At 41.4% G+C, this 15,371-nt stretch overlaps 1 protein-coding gene across 1 annotated transcript in view; it reads left to right on the top strand.

Annotated features, from left to right (window-relative positions):
- The window catches only part of MTAP (methylthioadenosine phosphorylase), a 37,446-nt gene that overhangs the window by 17,594 nt on the left and 4,481 nt on the right, over positions 1-15,371 (top strand). Inside the window, exons 5-7 of the mRNA XM_082497693.1 lie at positions 7,516-7,618; positions 11,542-11,781; positions 12,330-12,452. Of these exons, the coding sequence (XP_082353819.1) occupies positions 7,516-7,618; positions 11,542-11,781; positions 12,330-12,452 (466 nt within the window). The remainder of the gene's footprint in view (positions 1-7,515; positions 7,619-11,541; positions 11,782-12,329; positions 12,453-15,371) is intronic.

The following is a 15,371-nucleotide window of genomic DNA, read 5'->3' as shown; positions in this document are numbered from 1 at the left end:
TCATTTAGAGTTTATTCAGATGGTCACCAGCAGCAAAGTCATAGCCCATATATGAGCAGTGTTTCATTTGGGCAAGTTTTCATTTTGATGTAGAAGAGTGGGAACTTGCGGGGACTTGTTTCATGGCTTCAGGAAATCAAGAAGCTTCTCAGAAAAGTGCATGAGAATGTTTCAGTGTGGAAAACAATACGTAATATGAATTTAAACATCGTCTAGGTTGCCCTTTAATTCAGAAAACTGATAAGTTATAATAGACTGGTTTATTTCACAATTTGATTCCTGTGATGTCTTTTTCCCTGATGATCTTTGCCAGTGGGTGTTAGACTGCTGGTTCTTTGGAGGTAGGGTCTGCATTTTTGCCTTTCACAGGGGTGTATCATCTGTAAAAAAGATTGCATTATATATCATAAATCATTACGAAAGCAATGCTGCTGACGGGAAGATATTTGCATGGGACAAAACGGATTAATTGTCCACCAAAGTCTGAAAAGATGCAAATTTTCTGAAATACCTTCTAATGAAAGATCAGGTCCTGCAAAATAACTGTGTCAGCAGTCTTGGAAAGAAGGTACTGGTTAAAGCTGCAAACACAGTCAGTTATTTTTCTTGAAAGGTACCCTGGCTTTTATATAGTGATTAACCCGTGCCAGGCACTACATAGGAAAGAGGCTTGGGTCTAGGTCGGAAGGATTTACTTAAGCTGCCATTAAAATCAGTGCCTTCTAGGTGTCCAGGTACCTTTTGGTATCTGGGCTCTAGTTCTCAGTAGGGAGCACATCATTATTCTCCTTTCAGGTATGACGCAAGAAGGAAGGAATAGTGAATGGGAGTGGGAGAAGAGCTAGAAGTGAGCAGAAAGCTGTAGGCAGCAATTGTCATTTGCTCCCCGTGGGGTCATGCACACTATGGCATTAATGACAGGATCTAAGTATATGAAGCTGTGTAGGACTTCTGCCTAGTTTAGGGCATAGGGTGGACTTAAAGTGGAGAACACCAAATAGGTATAATTGGAAATACGTAGCATTTCCAAACTTTTCTAATTCTATGGATCAGTAGCACTGTTAGTAAGTGTTTGATTTCATATATAGAGTCTCTGCTTTCTTCACGCTGATCTATTAGTGTGTGTATTTAAACAGTAAAAGATACATTTCGTTTAATAAATACCAAAATATTTACATGGTGTTCTCCCTACTTCCAAATCCAAAAGTAACCACAGGTGCTATTATGGGCTAAAACAGTTGTTCTCTTCTTTGAACAAGTGTGTTAAAAAGAAAAAAATCTGGAATAATTTTTATTTTCTTTGTCTCCTGTTGGTTTATTATAGCGTTGTTAGTCAGTTGGCTAGATCAGACTGATTAGGGACTTTTTAATACTTTCTATTTAGTTTGCTGCTGATGTTTGCTAGGAAAAGAAGAGTGAGAATGTAACTACTTACTTAGATGACTCAGCTGAGTCAGGAAGATGCAGAAAATAGCTTCATAAAAGAAATCCTGTAACAGCTGCCAACTTTGTTTGAATTCTTTGTGTCACATAGACCACTACAATTATTACAGTAGTGTTACAATCTGTAAAATTCTTCATGGGAGAATTTCTTTCAGTGTCCCTGAAGAGCCCGAGCATCTGCATTCACATAGCAGATGCCAGTGTGAATTTTCATTTTGTTCTTTAATTACTAATAGCTTGTTGATAATTGAACACTACTGGAAGAAAGGGGAAGGTGATGACGCAAGTGGTAGAGGACTGTTTGTCACAGATGGAAATGATTGGTTCGTTCACTTATTTGAGTTGGATTTTACTTCCTAGCATCAGTCATAGTCAGCATAGTCAGAAAATCTTGTGTTACTGTGATAAAATCAAAATGGAGCAAACGCCACCTTATTGTCTGTTTAACAGTGTGGCTATTACTGTAGGGTGAGCAATACAAACGCTGGGGACATACTCAAAATTGAAGCATGGGCAGCTTTGAATTTGAAAAAGCAATAAAGAGCAAGGCAGGAATGGCAAAACTGTGCAGCGGTGCAAAGGTTTGCTTGTGCTATGAGTACCAGTCTCCTTGAGCTAGATACGCAAGTGGTTATGCATAAAAAAATACATAGAATCACAGACTCATCTCGGTTGGAAGGGTATTTTAAGATCAAGTCCAACCATCGACACTGCCAAAATCACCACTAAACCACGTCCCCTAAGCACCATGTATACCTGTCTTTTAAATACATTCAGGGATGGTGATTCAACCACTTCCCTGGGCTGCCTGTTCCAATGTTTGATAACCCTTTCTGTGAAGAAATTTTTCATAACATCCAATCTAAACCTCCCTGGCATAGCTTGAGGCCATTTCCTCTTGTCCTGTTGCTTGTTACTTGGGAGAAGAAATTGACTCCTACCTCTCTACAACCTCCTTTCAGGTAGTTGTAGAGAGTGATAAGGTCTCCCCTCTGCCTCCTTTTCTCCAGGCTAAACAACCCCAGTTCACTCAGCCGCTCCTCATAAGACTTGTCCTCCAGACCCCTCGCCAGCTTCATCGCCCTTCTCTGGACACGCTCCAGCACCTCAATGTCTTTCTTGTAGTGAGGGGCCCAAAACTGAACACAGTACTCAAGGTGGGGTCTCACTAGTGCCGAGTACAGGGGGACGATCTCTTCCCTAGTCCTGCTGGCCACGCTATTCCTGATACAGGCCAGGATGCTGTTGGCCTTCTTGGCCACCTGGGCACACTGCCGGCTCATATTCAGCCGGCTGTCAACCAACACCCCCAGGTCCTTCTGTGCCAGGCAGCTTTCCAGCCACTCTTCCCCAAGTCTGTAGCGCCGCATGGCATTGTTGTGACCCAAGTGCAGGACCCGACACTTAGCCTTGTTGAACCTCATACCATTGTCCTCAACCCATCGATCCAGCCTGTCCAGATCCTTCTGTAGGGCCATCCTACCCTCAAGCAGGTTGACGCTCCCACCCAACTTGGTGTCGTCTGCAAACTTCCCCAGGGTGCACTCAATCCCCTTTGTCCAGGTCATTGATAAAGGTATTAAAGAGAACCGGCCCCAGTACCGAGCCCTGGGGAACACCACTTGTGACTGGCCACCAACTGGATTTAACTCTGTTCATCACTACGCCCTGCGCCCGGCCATCCAGGCAGTTTTTCACCCAGTCAAGAGTACACCCATCCAAGCCACGAGCAGCCATTTTCTCCAGGAGAATGCTGTGGGAAATGGTGCCAAAGGCTTTACTAAAGTCCAGGTAAATAACATCCACAGCCTTTCCCTCATCCACTAAGCGGGTCACCTTTTCATAGAAGGAGATCAGGTTTGTCAAGCAGGACCTGCCTTTCCTGATACATTTTTGTAAATTACCCACTTGGCATGTAAGCATGGCAGAAAGTAAATGTTGAGCATTGGACAAAACTTCTGTTGAGTGTTTTGGCCATGGTGGTAGAGGGGTGGTTAGGAAGGAGGGTCAATAAGCTGATGCATAACCTCCATCAGGGGAGGGAGACCACATTTTTCCTCGGGGAACAACTGGTCTAACTATTAAGGACTGAGGCAAAGAAGGTGTTAAGTACCTCAGCTTTTTCCTCATCCTGTGTCACTATGTTTCTGCCCCTGTCTGCTAAAGGATGGAGATTATCCTTAGTCCTCCTTTTATTGCTAATGTATTTATAGAAATGTTTTTTATTGTCCTTAACATCAGAAGCCAGGTTAAGTTCTAGTTGGGCTTTGGCCCTTCTAATTCTATCCCTGCATAACTTCACAATATCTTTGCAGTCCTGAGTGGCCTGCTCCTTCTTCCAAAAGCCGTAAATTCTTCTTTTTTCCTTGAGTTGCAACCATACGTCTCTGTTCAGCCAGGCCGGTCTTTTTCCCTGATGGCTCATTTTTCAGCACATGGGGACAGCCTGCTTCTGCACCTTTAAGACTTCCTTCTTGAAAAACATCCAGCCTTCCTGGACTCCTTTGCCCTTCAGGACTGCTTCCCAAGGGACTCTGTAAACCAGGCTCCTGAAAAACCCAAAGTCCGCCCTCCGGAAGTCCAGGGTGGCATTTCTGCTGACCCCCTTCTTTGCTTCTCCAAGAATTGAAAACTATCATTTCACAATCACCAAGCCCAAGACGGGCTCCAACCATTACATCCCCTGCAAGTCCTTCTCTGTTTACAAACAATACGTCCAGGAGGGTGCCTTCCCTAGTCAGCTTCCTCACCAGCTGTGTCAGGAAGTTATCATCAACACACTCCGGGAGCCTCCTAGACTGTTCATTCTGCTGTATTGTATTTCTAGCAGACATCTGGTAAGTTGAAGTCCCCTACGAAGACAGGGGCTAGTGGTCTTGAGAGTTCTGCCAGCTGTGTATAGAATATTTCATCTGCCTCTTCATCCTGGGTGGGCAGTTTGTAACAGACTCCCACCATGATGTCTGCCTTGTTGGCCCTCCCTGTGAATCTTACCCATAAACGCTCAACCCTGTTGTCACTGTCATTTAGTTTCAGACATTCATAATGCTCCCTAACATACAGGGCCACCCCACCACCTCTCCTTCCTTGCCTATCCCTTCTGAAGAGTTTATGGCCATCCATTGCAGCACTCCAGTTGTGTGAGTCATCCCACCACATTTCTGTGATGGCGACTACATCATCATTTTCCTACTGCGCAGTGGCTTCCAGGTCCTCCTGTTTGTTGCCCATGCTGTGTGCATTAATGTAGAAGCATTTCAGTTGGGCTATTGATCCCTCTATCGCTCCCCTCCTAAGCAGGAGGGACAGGTGGAGAAAATAAGATGGACAAAAACTTGTGGGTCAAGATAAAGGCAGTTGATTAAGCAGAAGCAATGGCTCTGTGTGGAAGCAAAGAAAAACAAGATTTATTCTCTACTTCCCATCAGCAAGTGATGTCCAGCCACTTCCCAGGAAGCAGGACTTCAGTACGCTAGTGGTTGCTCTGGAAGACAAATGTCATAATAACAACCCCACCCCTCACCCCCTTTCTCTTAGCTTTTATTGCTGAACAGAGGTCATATGGTATGGAATATCCATTTGGTCAGTTTGGGTCAGCTGTCCTGGCTACGTCCCCTCCCAAGATGTTGCCCACCCCCAGCCTACTAGTGAGGGGCAATATGGGAGAGACAGCCTTCATGCTGTGTCAGCACTGCTCAGCAGCAGCCAAAATGCTGGTAACACACCTTTCTAGCTACCGATACAAATCACAGCACTATCAGGGCTGTTACGGGGCAAGTTAACTCCACCTCAGCCAGCCCCAGTACAGATAGCCAGCAGAGCTGTGCAGCCCCAGCTCTTGGCTGCTTGATTGTAGTTACCAGTCCAGTGCTTTCAGATGCTGCTTCAGATCTCCCCCACTGGTAGCATCTCTGTACTTTCCCTTTATGCTATGCTTGATCATTCTGGATCGTGCGCTTCTATTATGAGTAGTGTGGCTAGTTTCTAGGCAGGCACTTGGCGACTTCTTCCTGTTTTAATGTAAACAGTCAGGCAATTGTATAACATTCAGTTGTTCTCTGTTGTTAAGCAGGCTCTCCTGATGGAGGGCATGCGAACTTTTCCTTATTTCTTGTTTCCTACTGGCTCCATAAGGAGTCACTCAGGGTACGTGGGGAAGGTCTTGAAACTCCTGTAATGTGAGAGGAACCTCAGGCAGATACTGTCCTGTGCTGTCGGGCTCTTGGTCTCTTTGAGAGTAATACAAGGAAAAGCATCTGTGATTCTGTTGCCTTCATTCTTTCTACAAGGGATACAGAGAAACGGTATCGCAGTGGTGAAAATCAGGTGCTGCTGCACTATACAGACAGGTGAGTGGGACAGATCAGGATGGCCAACTCCTGACTTGAGTAGCAGGGCTACAGAAAGGAGGAGAGCCTAAAAAGCATTCTTCTGTACCAGCCATCACTTCATAGACACAAAAATTAAAGATTGGTTCAAATCTGCTTTTATTCTCACCCAAAGCCTAGCAACTTACAGACACATCAGGTGGCCGCATATCAAATAGCTGTAGCTGTTGCAGAGTTGCAGCCTTCCATGCAGAAGAGAAATTGGTGCTCTCTGAGTGCAAATACATGCGGTCCATTGCTCAGAGCAGTTTTAGGTCTTACCATTGTTACTTACTCCTATGCAGTTTGTATGTATGGTGCTAAACATTGTGGGATTTCTTTATTAGACCATGTAGTGATGTAGCCGTTCTTTCCAAAGGACATAGGGTATCGGAAAGTCAGAGATTAATATTTGTACATATGTGATCTTTCGTCTTGGCTTTTCTGAGTTAAAGGGCCTTACTAACAACATCTGAAATGCTATAATGCAGGAAAGGGATTATGACTTTTCCCATTTCCTGCAATTCTGAATAATTCATTAGCAGACACTGAAAAAAAGTGTGTAAAGTCAGATACATTCTATTTGCAGCTCTTCAGTATCCCATAAAGGAAAAATTAATATTAGTGTTTCAACCGATTTTAACAGCTGTATCCCATTTTGTGTATGTTTTTAACTTGCTGATCTCTTTTCATATTTTATAATCTCATCCTTAAGGGTACACTATTGATTCTCTATTTTTTTTTTTTTTCCAAATCTACTTTTAACATGTAACTTGTATTTAAAACCTTCTTTTAAATATTCAGTGGTGGTTTGTTGTGAGCAGTATAACCAGCAGAAATTTTGCATTTTAACTATGGATTGAATTTGGCTGGTTTTGTGCTTTTCTCCTATAAAGTACAATATGTGACATACTGGGAGGAAAAAGGGAGTATCTCAAAGAATTTTATTTCAGAGGGTTGTTGCCATCTGGCTGGCTGAATTAGCTTGAGGCAGTGCATCTGAAGGTGAAGTGATAGTGGGTAGCAGTTCCAGAAGTTGTGAAAATGGCATGCTGGATGGTAATTTCTGTAGCACGTTTGACCATTTCCATGAAAGGTAAGTTTCTCAATTGAAAGAAGGGAAAAAGGGATACTTTACTTGGAAGCTATCAATGCATGTGTGTAATCTTTCTGAGAATATGAAGACATTCTGTTCCAGGATTTTTCTGGTTGAATTCACACCTCTCTTGTTCAGGAAACTGTTCCTACAAGTTCCTATCCTTTCAATGTAAGAATGCAATGATATAATCAAGCTCTGTTTTGACTAGCTTTGTGGTAATTCACACTTGATCCCTTCTCTTCCTGAAAGCTTACTGTGCTGTTTCTTTCAGAGATTACTTGCCTGACTATTAAAATTAGCTGTTTTCTTTTGAGTACAATTGCAGCATAATGTGGCTGTTTGTGTCATTTAGGAACAAATCAGAATTTCAGCATCTTGTTAAAAATAGATTTTCTCTAATGAATTGACAATGCTCTACTGAGGTAACAGTTTTATACTCTTGAGCTCAATTCTGACAGGTTTGTACACCGGGATTATAGGTGGTCATTAATATCATACTGATATTCCCTCCCAGGGGTGCTATGGTTTTGGATTTGTGTCAATTTCTTGCTTTCACTTCTGTTTTCACCCTGTTCTTGTCTCTGAGCATGTTTTCTCCTTTTCTAGGACAACTAGAAGACATTGTACTTTATACGATGGACAACATTCCAGTCTTTCAGGAGTATGTCATATTCCAATGGCAGAGCCATTCTGCACCAAAACCAGAGAGGTTAGTGACTTTTGTAATAGTATTTCAAACTGCTATTTTCATGGCACTTATTCATTATATAGTAGTCTAATTATGCATTCTTAGAATACAGAGGCAATCTGCACCTCTTTATTCCTGTTTCTCAGATATGTCATGGTTTCAAGGAAAAGTGTAGCATTTGGAAGGCATGGGAAGTAAAAGATATGGTGTCTGCAGGAGCTGTCTTCCTAAGGGAGGTACACAGAAGATGTTGTTGGAAACCTAGATTCCCCCAGGGTCTTAATAACAGGACAAAAGATCTTTATTTATCAGGTAACAAGCCAGGAAAGCAACAAAGTGGACACAGCATGAAGACAGAATTAGGAATTAGTTCCTTTTTGTTCTGAATGAAACTGTAGCTATGGTAGAGGCACTCTACATACTTCATACAAATACTTAAATAAGTAAATAGTACTTTAGCATTCACAGAAATTACAATATTGCACTTGTGCTTTTGTGTGTTGTAGCAGTGGGTGGTGGTGGAGAGTCAAGGCTTAGTTTACAGGATGTTAAACATATAAACAAGCCAAATTACAGTAGCCTTTTATTCTTCATTGTTGCTCTTAGTTTTGTCACTTCAAGATTTGTAGGCTTCAAAACCACTTAGACTAAGCAGTGTGAAACACTGCTCTGTTTTTCAACATCTTTATAAGCTTCTGGGAGGAGTGTACCTGTGATTAAATATGTGACCTTAGCATATTCTTAGACCTGAGGAAAAGGGAAGGGGTGAAGCACATTTTGTGCTGTTGTGGAGTGCTCTGATCAGAAGCTGCAGGGAGGTACATTTTGCAGGAGCACAAGAATGCTTACAAAATCAGTCATATCCATCCAAGAGGCTTGCTCTCTGTTAATTACTGTAGTTAGTTGCCACACTGAGCAGGACAAAGTTAAATTGTGAAGCAGGTGGCCCAAACTATATCCTGAGCATGTATAAATATTTATACTACTGACCTATTCTGCTCTATTCACCAGTTCACTTCAATGTCATTATAGGCTATTTTTGTTAATTGGCCAGATACCATGTGGTTTTAAGTTATCAACCAGCAGGCCTACAGCACTGTTAGTGGAACAATGCTTCAGTGCACTGACAATTGAGGTGTTTAGCAATGCAGTAAGGACATTTTAAATCTCATGAGGAAGCAAACCACTACATATTGTATATGTGCATGCTTTTGTCCTTCTTCCATTGAGCAGCAAATTATGCAAAATACTTTGCATTTTTCATGCAACAAGAGCCTGGCCATGTGCTCTTACCAAAGATTAGTTGGCATATAGTTGATTACTGACTTTGAGCATGATGTCATGTCACAACAGATACAAGAGGTTTATTGAGAGCTAACTGTACACTTTCTGAAGTGGATTAAAAACAGTGTTATTACTGAAGTGATTGGCAGCTCTTCACACTGTCTCTCTCATTTTTTTGTAAAAGGTAAGTAGATATGCATAAGCCATTTCCTGAGGTTGCAGGAAACATATGCCAAGGCTAGTTTTCATTTGATTGTTAAGTAGCTAGAGACAACGTTCTTTGAGTATTGCATTCTTTGAAAAGCCAACAGAGAAATGCTCCTTTTCAAACACAGGAAAAACATTTAGGTACTTCCCAGTCTCACATGTGATCATTATCTCATTAGCCTATGCATTTTAATCAGCCTAACAGATGTTTTAAAGAACATGTGGGTTTGAGCTCTTAGCAAGGCTGAGAAGGGATACTTTCACTTCATTTGAAAATACCAAATAAAAACAACTTGAACTTTTTTCCTGGAACTATCCCTGAAAATTGTTGGGATCATTTCAGCCCAGCTTATCCTAATTCAGGGGAATTTCATAGATAAATGCAGTAATAATAAAGCCAAAACTATTCATGTAATCACAGTATCACAGTATGCTAGGGATTGGAAGGGACCTCAAAAGATCATCTAGTCCAATCCCCCTGTCGGAGCAGGAACACCTAGATGAGGTTGCACAGGAAGGCGTCCAGGCGAGTTTTGAATGTCTCCAGAGAAGGAGACTCCACAACCTCCCTGGGCAGCCTGTTCCAGTGCTCTGTCACCCTCACTGAGAAGAAGTTTCTTCTCAGATTTAAGTGGAACCTCTTGTGTTCCAGCTTGAATCCATTACCCCTTGTCCTATCATTGGTTGCTACTGAGAAGAGCCTGGCTCCATCCTCATGACATTCCCCCTTTATATATTTATAAACGCTAATAAGATCACCCCTCAGTCTCCTCTTCTCCAAACTAAAGAGACCCAGCTCCCTCAGACTAATTAAGGAAGTTTGCATGAATACATCTGAAAACTTTATATTAAATTGTACTTGTGTAAATACGTGAAAATACTCTGGTTTATTTGGTTTATGCACTGTAAAGTAAATGAGAATCTGAAAGGAATATATCTTTTCTCTAACTGCAAATTCTTGAATAACATGGTGCACCTTGGTTATTACTGCTGTCAGAAACTGGGGCTTACTGCAACGTCTTAGACTAAAATTGGAACTTTGTAAAGAGTTTCAGGGAAGTACTGCTCAACTGTGGTTTAAGTCAAATAACAATTAAAGTTGTCTCTTGGTTTATTAACAACGTGTAATTAACTGACAATCAGTGAATCATACATCCAGAATGAATACCAGCAATAAATCACAATATTAAGTGGGATTAATATTAGATTAATTTACAGCATGTTAATAAACACCTACAAATTTCTAAGTGTCCTTCTGTGGCTAATCCCCAGCAGCTCTGTTTTACCCTTACATGCCTATTCACATAGTTGCATGCACAAATACCCTTCTCCAGCCCATGAGGGTTACCTGCACACTTACCCTCTTCTGGGAGTGTGGGTTTACCTGTTTACACACATCTGCAGTGGGAGATGTGGGTACACCAGCTTCATGTGTGCTTGTGCTGCTCCATGCAATCCACTGATCCCACACGCCAGCGAGGAGCCATCCCACAAGGTCACATAGCACACTCAAGGTATTGCTGCTTTTTGCACTCATGTATGGCAGGTGGACCAACCAGCAGGAGGTCAGGCTTCTCACAGTGTTTTGCAGGGAGGCTCTCCACCTGGCCTGCGTGAAGGTAATGATGCTGGGAAGGCAGCTTCTAGTGGTGTCAGACTAGGTTTTCATTGCCTCTGTGTTATGGTCTCTCCTGTTCATGCCACTTTTATACATCTTTTCAAGCTTCTCTTTTCTGCTGATGGTCATTTTAAACAGGTATCAACATAGTTACTTTCCCCTTCTTATTCAGGACAGTTGCAGGTGTCCTAGTCCCGTTTACTCATGCTGGTACACTCTTATTCCTACTATATCAACTGCTGTTAGCCAGGCCATTTAGCAAGAAAGTCATGATGATTCTGCCATATACAATGTCCTAATTGGAACTGTAAAGACTAATGTGAAGTACATGGTAAAGTGTACAGCTCAATCACCGGTAATGTGGTAGTCATTTCTCTGCAGATTCCTAGGGTGCTCTTTGAAGTATATGCTTGTAAACTTTTACTTTCAAAAAGGGAATTTCCTATTACTGTTCTCACTAGCTCAACTCCCCCATGTGGTAATGTAGTGCTCAGTGGAGCATTTTCACCATTCTGTTCGTAATGGAAGCACAGCCTAAATATCATGCAAATATTTTCTGTTTTCCAGTCTTCTTGGTCTGCATTGAAAAAAGTAATCCAACTGATACTAACAAAATCATATGAGTTCAGGATCATTCTTGTTAATAGGACTATTTAATTTCTCTTGCTGGATGAGGAAACTGAAACTGATCTGTGGTTTTGGACAGCTGTAGCCATACAAAGCTTGATTGCTTTGTACAAAGATAGTTTCTTTTGTATGTAAGCTTTTTGATGGGATGCAAAAGCAGTGCACCAGTGGAATTATTTCCTTTTCCTGATATTGGCATGCTTTGCAGGTTCTGATTGAGACTGCCAAGAAGCTTGGGCTCCAGTGTCATTCCAAGGGGACAATGATCACAATCGAAGGCCCACGTTTCAGTTCTCGAGCAGAAAGCTTGATGTTTCGCAGCTGGGGAGCTGATGTTATCAACATGACCACAGTGCCTGAAGTGATTCTTGCAAAAGAAGCTGGAATGAGTTATGCTAGTATTGCCATGGCAACAGATTATGACTGCTGGAAGGAACATGAAGAAGCGGTGAGTGAAACTTTTTTTCCTCTGGGTCTTGTCCTGAGGGATCTGGGTGAGAACCTGTAGGTTTTGCTAAAAGATCACATACTGAAATACATCTGTTCTTGCTTACATAAGTATCAGTGATTTATCCTGGATGAACCATTGCAAAAGTAAGAACACAATCAATTGTTGTTACCTAATTCATTTTCATAAACTTGCCTCACTACTAGCAAACCTTTTGTCTCCTCTTGTCTGAATCAAAGAGTCTGTGTGTATGAAGCTCATCAGCTCTGTGTATGAGCTTGTCTTTCCATAATTGGTCTGTTTTTGTTTTTTTTTTCTTTTGCAGCTCTGTGCAAAATGATGTATCTGCTTTGGTTCTCCTATTTGTGTAAAATATAATCAGACGTAGAGCCACAGAGGAAAGCATTTTTTACTGGCTAAAATGATTGTTGCATTTTAAAGTGTCACCTTTTCACTTAGAGATGTATGAGTTAAATGAATGTATTTGAGTATTGAAAATGCATGCCACCAAAATTGAGAGATACCTCTCAGTTTTATTGTATTTCTAGGTTTCAGTGGATAAAGTTTTAAAGACGCTGAAAGGCAACGCAAATAAGGCTACTAGCATACTCCTTACTGCTATACCTCAGATAGGTTCCATGGAATGGACCGACACCCTGCACACCCTGAAAGTAAGTACACACATGAGACTGATGAGTACAAGGGGCAGTGTATGCATATATACACATAATATAGGTGTACGTTCCAAGGTGTTTCTGCTTAAATCATAACTTCTTAGAGCAGATGCTTCAACAAACCAGAGCCATTCAAGATGGGCAAACAAATTCATTAAGATTCTTGCAAGCTTTATGGCAAAAATCTAGTTTCAGTTTTACAAGAAGTGTTACAAAAGGTAAAAAATTAAGGACATCTGTATATGGTTGATGAAGTGTTAACCTTCATAGCACAAGTAAGATACAAATCTATGTGAGTATCCACATGAAAAACCTGTACCTCTACTCAGCTTTAGCTTAGGTCTTAGAACAATGGAGAGCCAAGCAGAGAAACTGAACCAAACCAAAACCATTGTGCTCTTTAATATGTAGAAGGAGAGGAGTCTGTTACAAGATAAGGGTAATACCCGGTTGAAATTATTAGAACTGAATTGTCCCACAGGTTTCAGATCCACAGTGCATGAAAAAACAAACATGGAAAAGAAAAACATTTCAAAATATATTGGTGAGGGAATTTTTAGGCAGAATTTTTCTTAGACAAGAGTTTATTTACATATTTTACATCACCTCTGTTTCACAAGCATGTTTGAGATTCATTTCTGGCTGTAGCATAGACAGAAAGAACAATGTTAAAATAGTTTGGATGTCTATCCAACTTCTCAACAAGCTTTATGTGACAAATAGGCATTTCCAAGAATACAAGGGCACGAAGTGTGAGAGGAGCTGAGGATTACATTGAGATGATGTGGGGGACAGGGAAGGAGAATTGGAATGTGAAAGACAGAAAGCAAACAGAAGTGGACCACAAGGGTCTCTGTTAGTGGAAGCAGCAGCAGTCTGAAAAGGAAGAAGCCTGTTGAGGAAACTTTTGAGAGAGCCCAGTCTCTGATAACTCTCCTCTCTTAGGTTCGTTCTTTATTTTTTCTGAAAATCACTGTGTTGACTGAAATATGAACGGGTAGGAAACACAGACATAAGTCAGATCTTCATATACCTGAAATATTGCCCCTGAAATTCAGCTATCAGCAGAACTGTATGTGATGTAAAAACCTTCTGGGATCAAATTTTCCATTTTGTTTCCAGTATGGTTCTCTTGTCAGTGACTCTTAACTCTACCTTAGTCAGTGTCCTAAAGGAAAGACATATAAAGGAAAATTCACCTGAGACACTTCTAAGCATACTTCACCACATCAGGTTTGTGGAGGTCCAACCCAAATCCTTGAAATTAGTCTTTTGCTGATTCTTCACTAGAAAACCTACTTTTTATTAGGAGGCCTTGAATTATGTTTGTGACACTTCCTTGCCTGGTTATCTGAAACAGCTGTATTAATGTCCCCTCTGTACATTTGTGAGAGGTAACTCACTTTTCCCTTTACCCTTTGCAGTCTTTAGGAAGTCATGTCATGGATGGATAAGGGAGACAACAGAATCAGTATTCCTTTTCCCCTCTAATACACAGAAAACATTTTCAGAGGACTGGGCCACACATTTTATTTAATACAGATGCCTGGCTATACGAAAGAAAAACAGAGTTCGAACAAATAATCTAAAAAATGTGCTAGATGTTTCTCAGCTACTTTGGTCATGCTGGCATACAAAGAAATTTCCTAAATATGTACACTGCTTAGGTACTGAGGGATCTGCCTCCAGTTCTGGCAGGTGTCATTCAGTAAGCGGTGTCTTGTTGCTTTCCCTTGTATGATTGCCTTGAGCCTTCATCAGGAGTGAAAGAGCAGGTTACTGGAAAGAGCTGGCACTGAGTTTGCAAGGTTCCCCTTTAATGAACGCTAACCCTTCTTTCAGTTCATTGTCAGCTGTTTAGAACACCAATTCAAGTGCTTCCTCCAGCTCAGTCCCAGGACTAGGGTTTGCTGAAAGAAGAAAATACAATGTACCACAGGAAGGGTCACTCCATTCTAATGTAGCTTCTTGCACTCTTTTCCCTTAAACATCTGCTGCTACCTGGTATCCGTGATGAATACTATGATAGTTTCACTTTGACTTGGCAATTCTTATGTCTTTATGCTCTTTGCTGATAGTGGCTTGGTTTGAGTGATAATATACTGAGAAAAGGAGTTGATCTGAAGGTGTTGGAAGAACTGGAAACAGAAACTAGTTATTGGCAGTGGAGCTTGAGATTTTTTATCAGGAGAGTACGAGTCACAATTGTTTCTGATTTAATGCAACCAAGTATATTAGAAAAGTGACAGGAAAGTCTGAGGCTTTGGAGGCTTTTACTTAGGAAGGGCAGGAAAGGATGAAAATCTTTCTGTTTGAGGCATTAAATGGTGGTAAAGTAGATGAAAGATTGGTCCTAGGCTTCTGTGTTAGTGAATAAGGAGAAAGGCAATTGTGCAATACAGCAAAGAGATACATATATGTATGTGCCTCTGTACTAGTGTGTAGTTGAACCATAAAGATTTTTAAAAGACTGTTCTCTTTGTAGATGTGAAGTGTTCTTCTATGTATTTTAATCTGGAATTTTGAAAGTCAGATGGGTTTTTTTAAAATGGTCTTTTTCGGAGGCACCTTTTCCTAGAACTCGAAGACAGCGCCTTTTGCATGTCCTGTAGTAATGTGGTAAGGAATGTGGACGAGGCAGCTGAACAAGACTGCAGCTGGCCTTCTGCCAATCAGTGCCAATGTAAAGCCGTGCCAGCCTACATCCAGGCTGCAGCTGGGCATCTCAAATGGGCATTAGCTGGCATTTGTCTGTAGTGTTTGGGGAACCATGTGAAACCATTCAGCTCTACATGGACACAACTTTTCCTTTCTGAGATCTGTAATCTGGCTGCTCTGACTGGAGGAACTTCACCAGGCAGGAGAAAATAAGCTGCCAGTCTGTTTACCCAGCTGCATTTATCTGTCTCCTCCCAT

This window comes from Vanellus vanellus, assembly GCF_965231255.1.
Source record: "Vanellus vanellus genome assembly, chromosome: Z".
Lineage (NCBI taxonomy): Eukaryota > Metazoa > Chordata > Aves > Charadriiformes > Charadriidae > Vanellus > Vanellus vanellus.
Note: the sequence above shows the minus strand (reverse complement) of the source record. Positions and strands in the feature narration are given on the sequence as shown.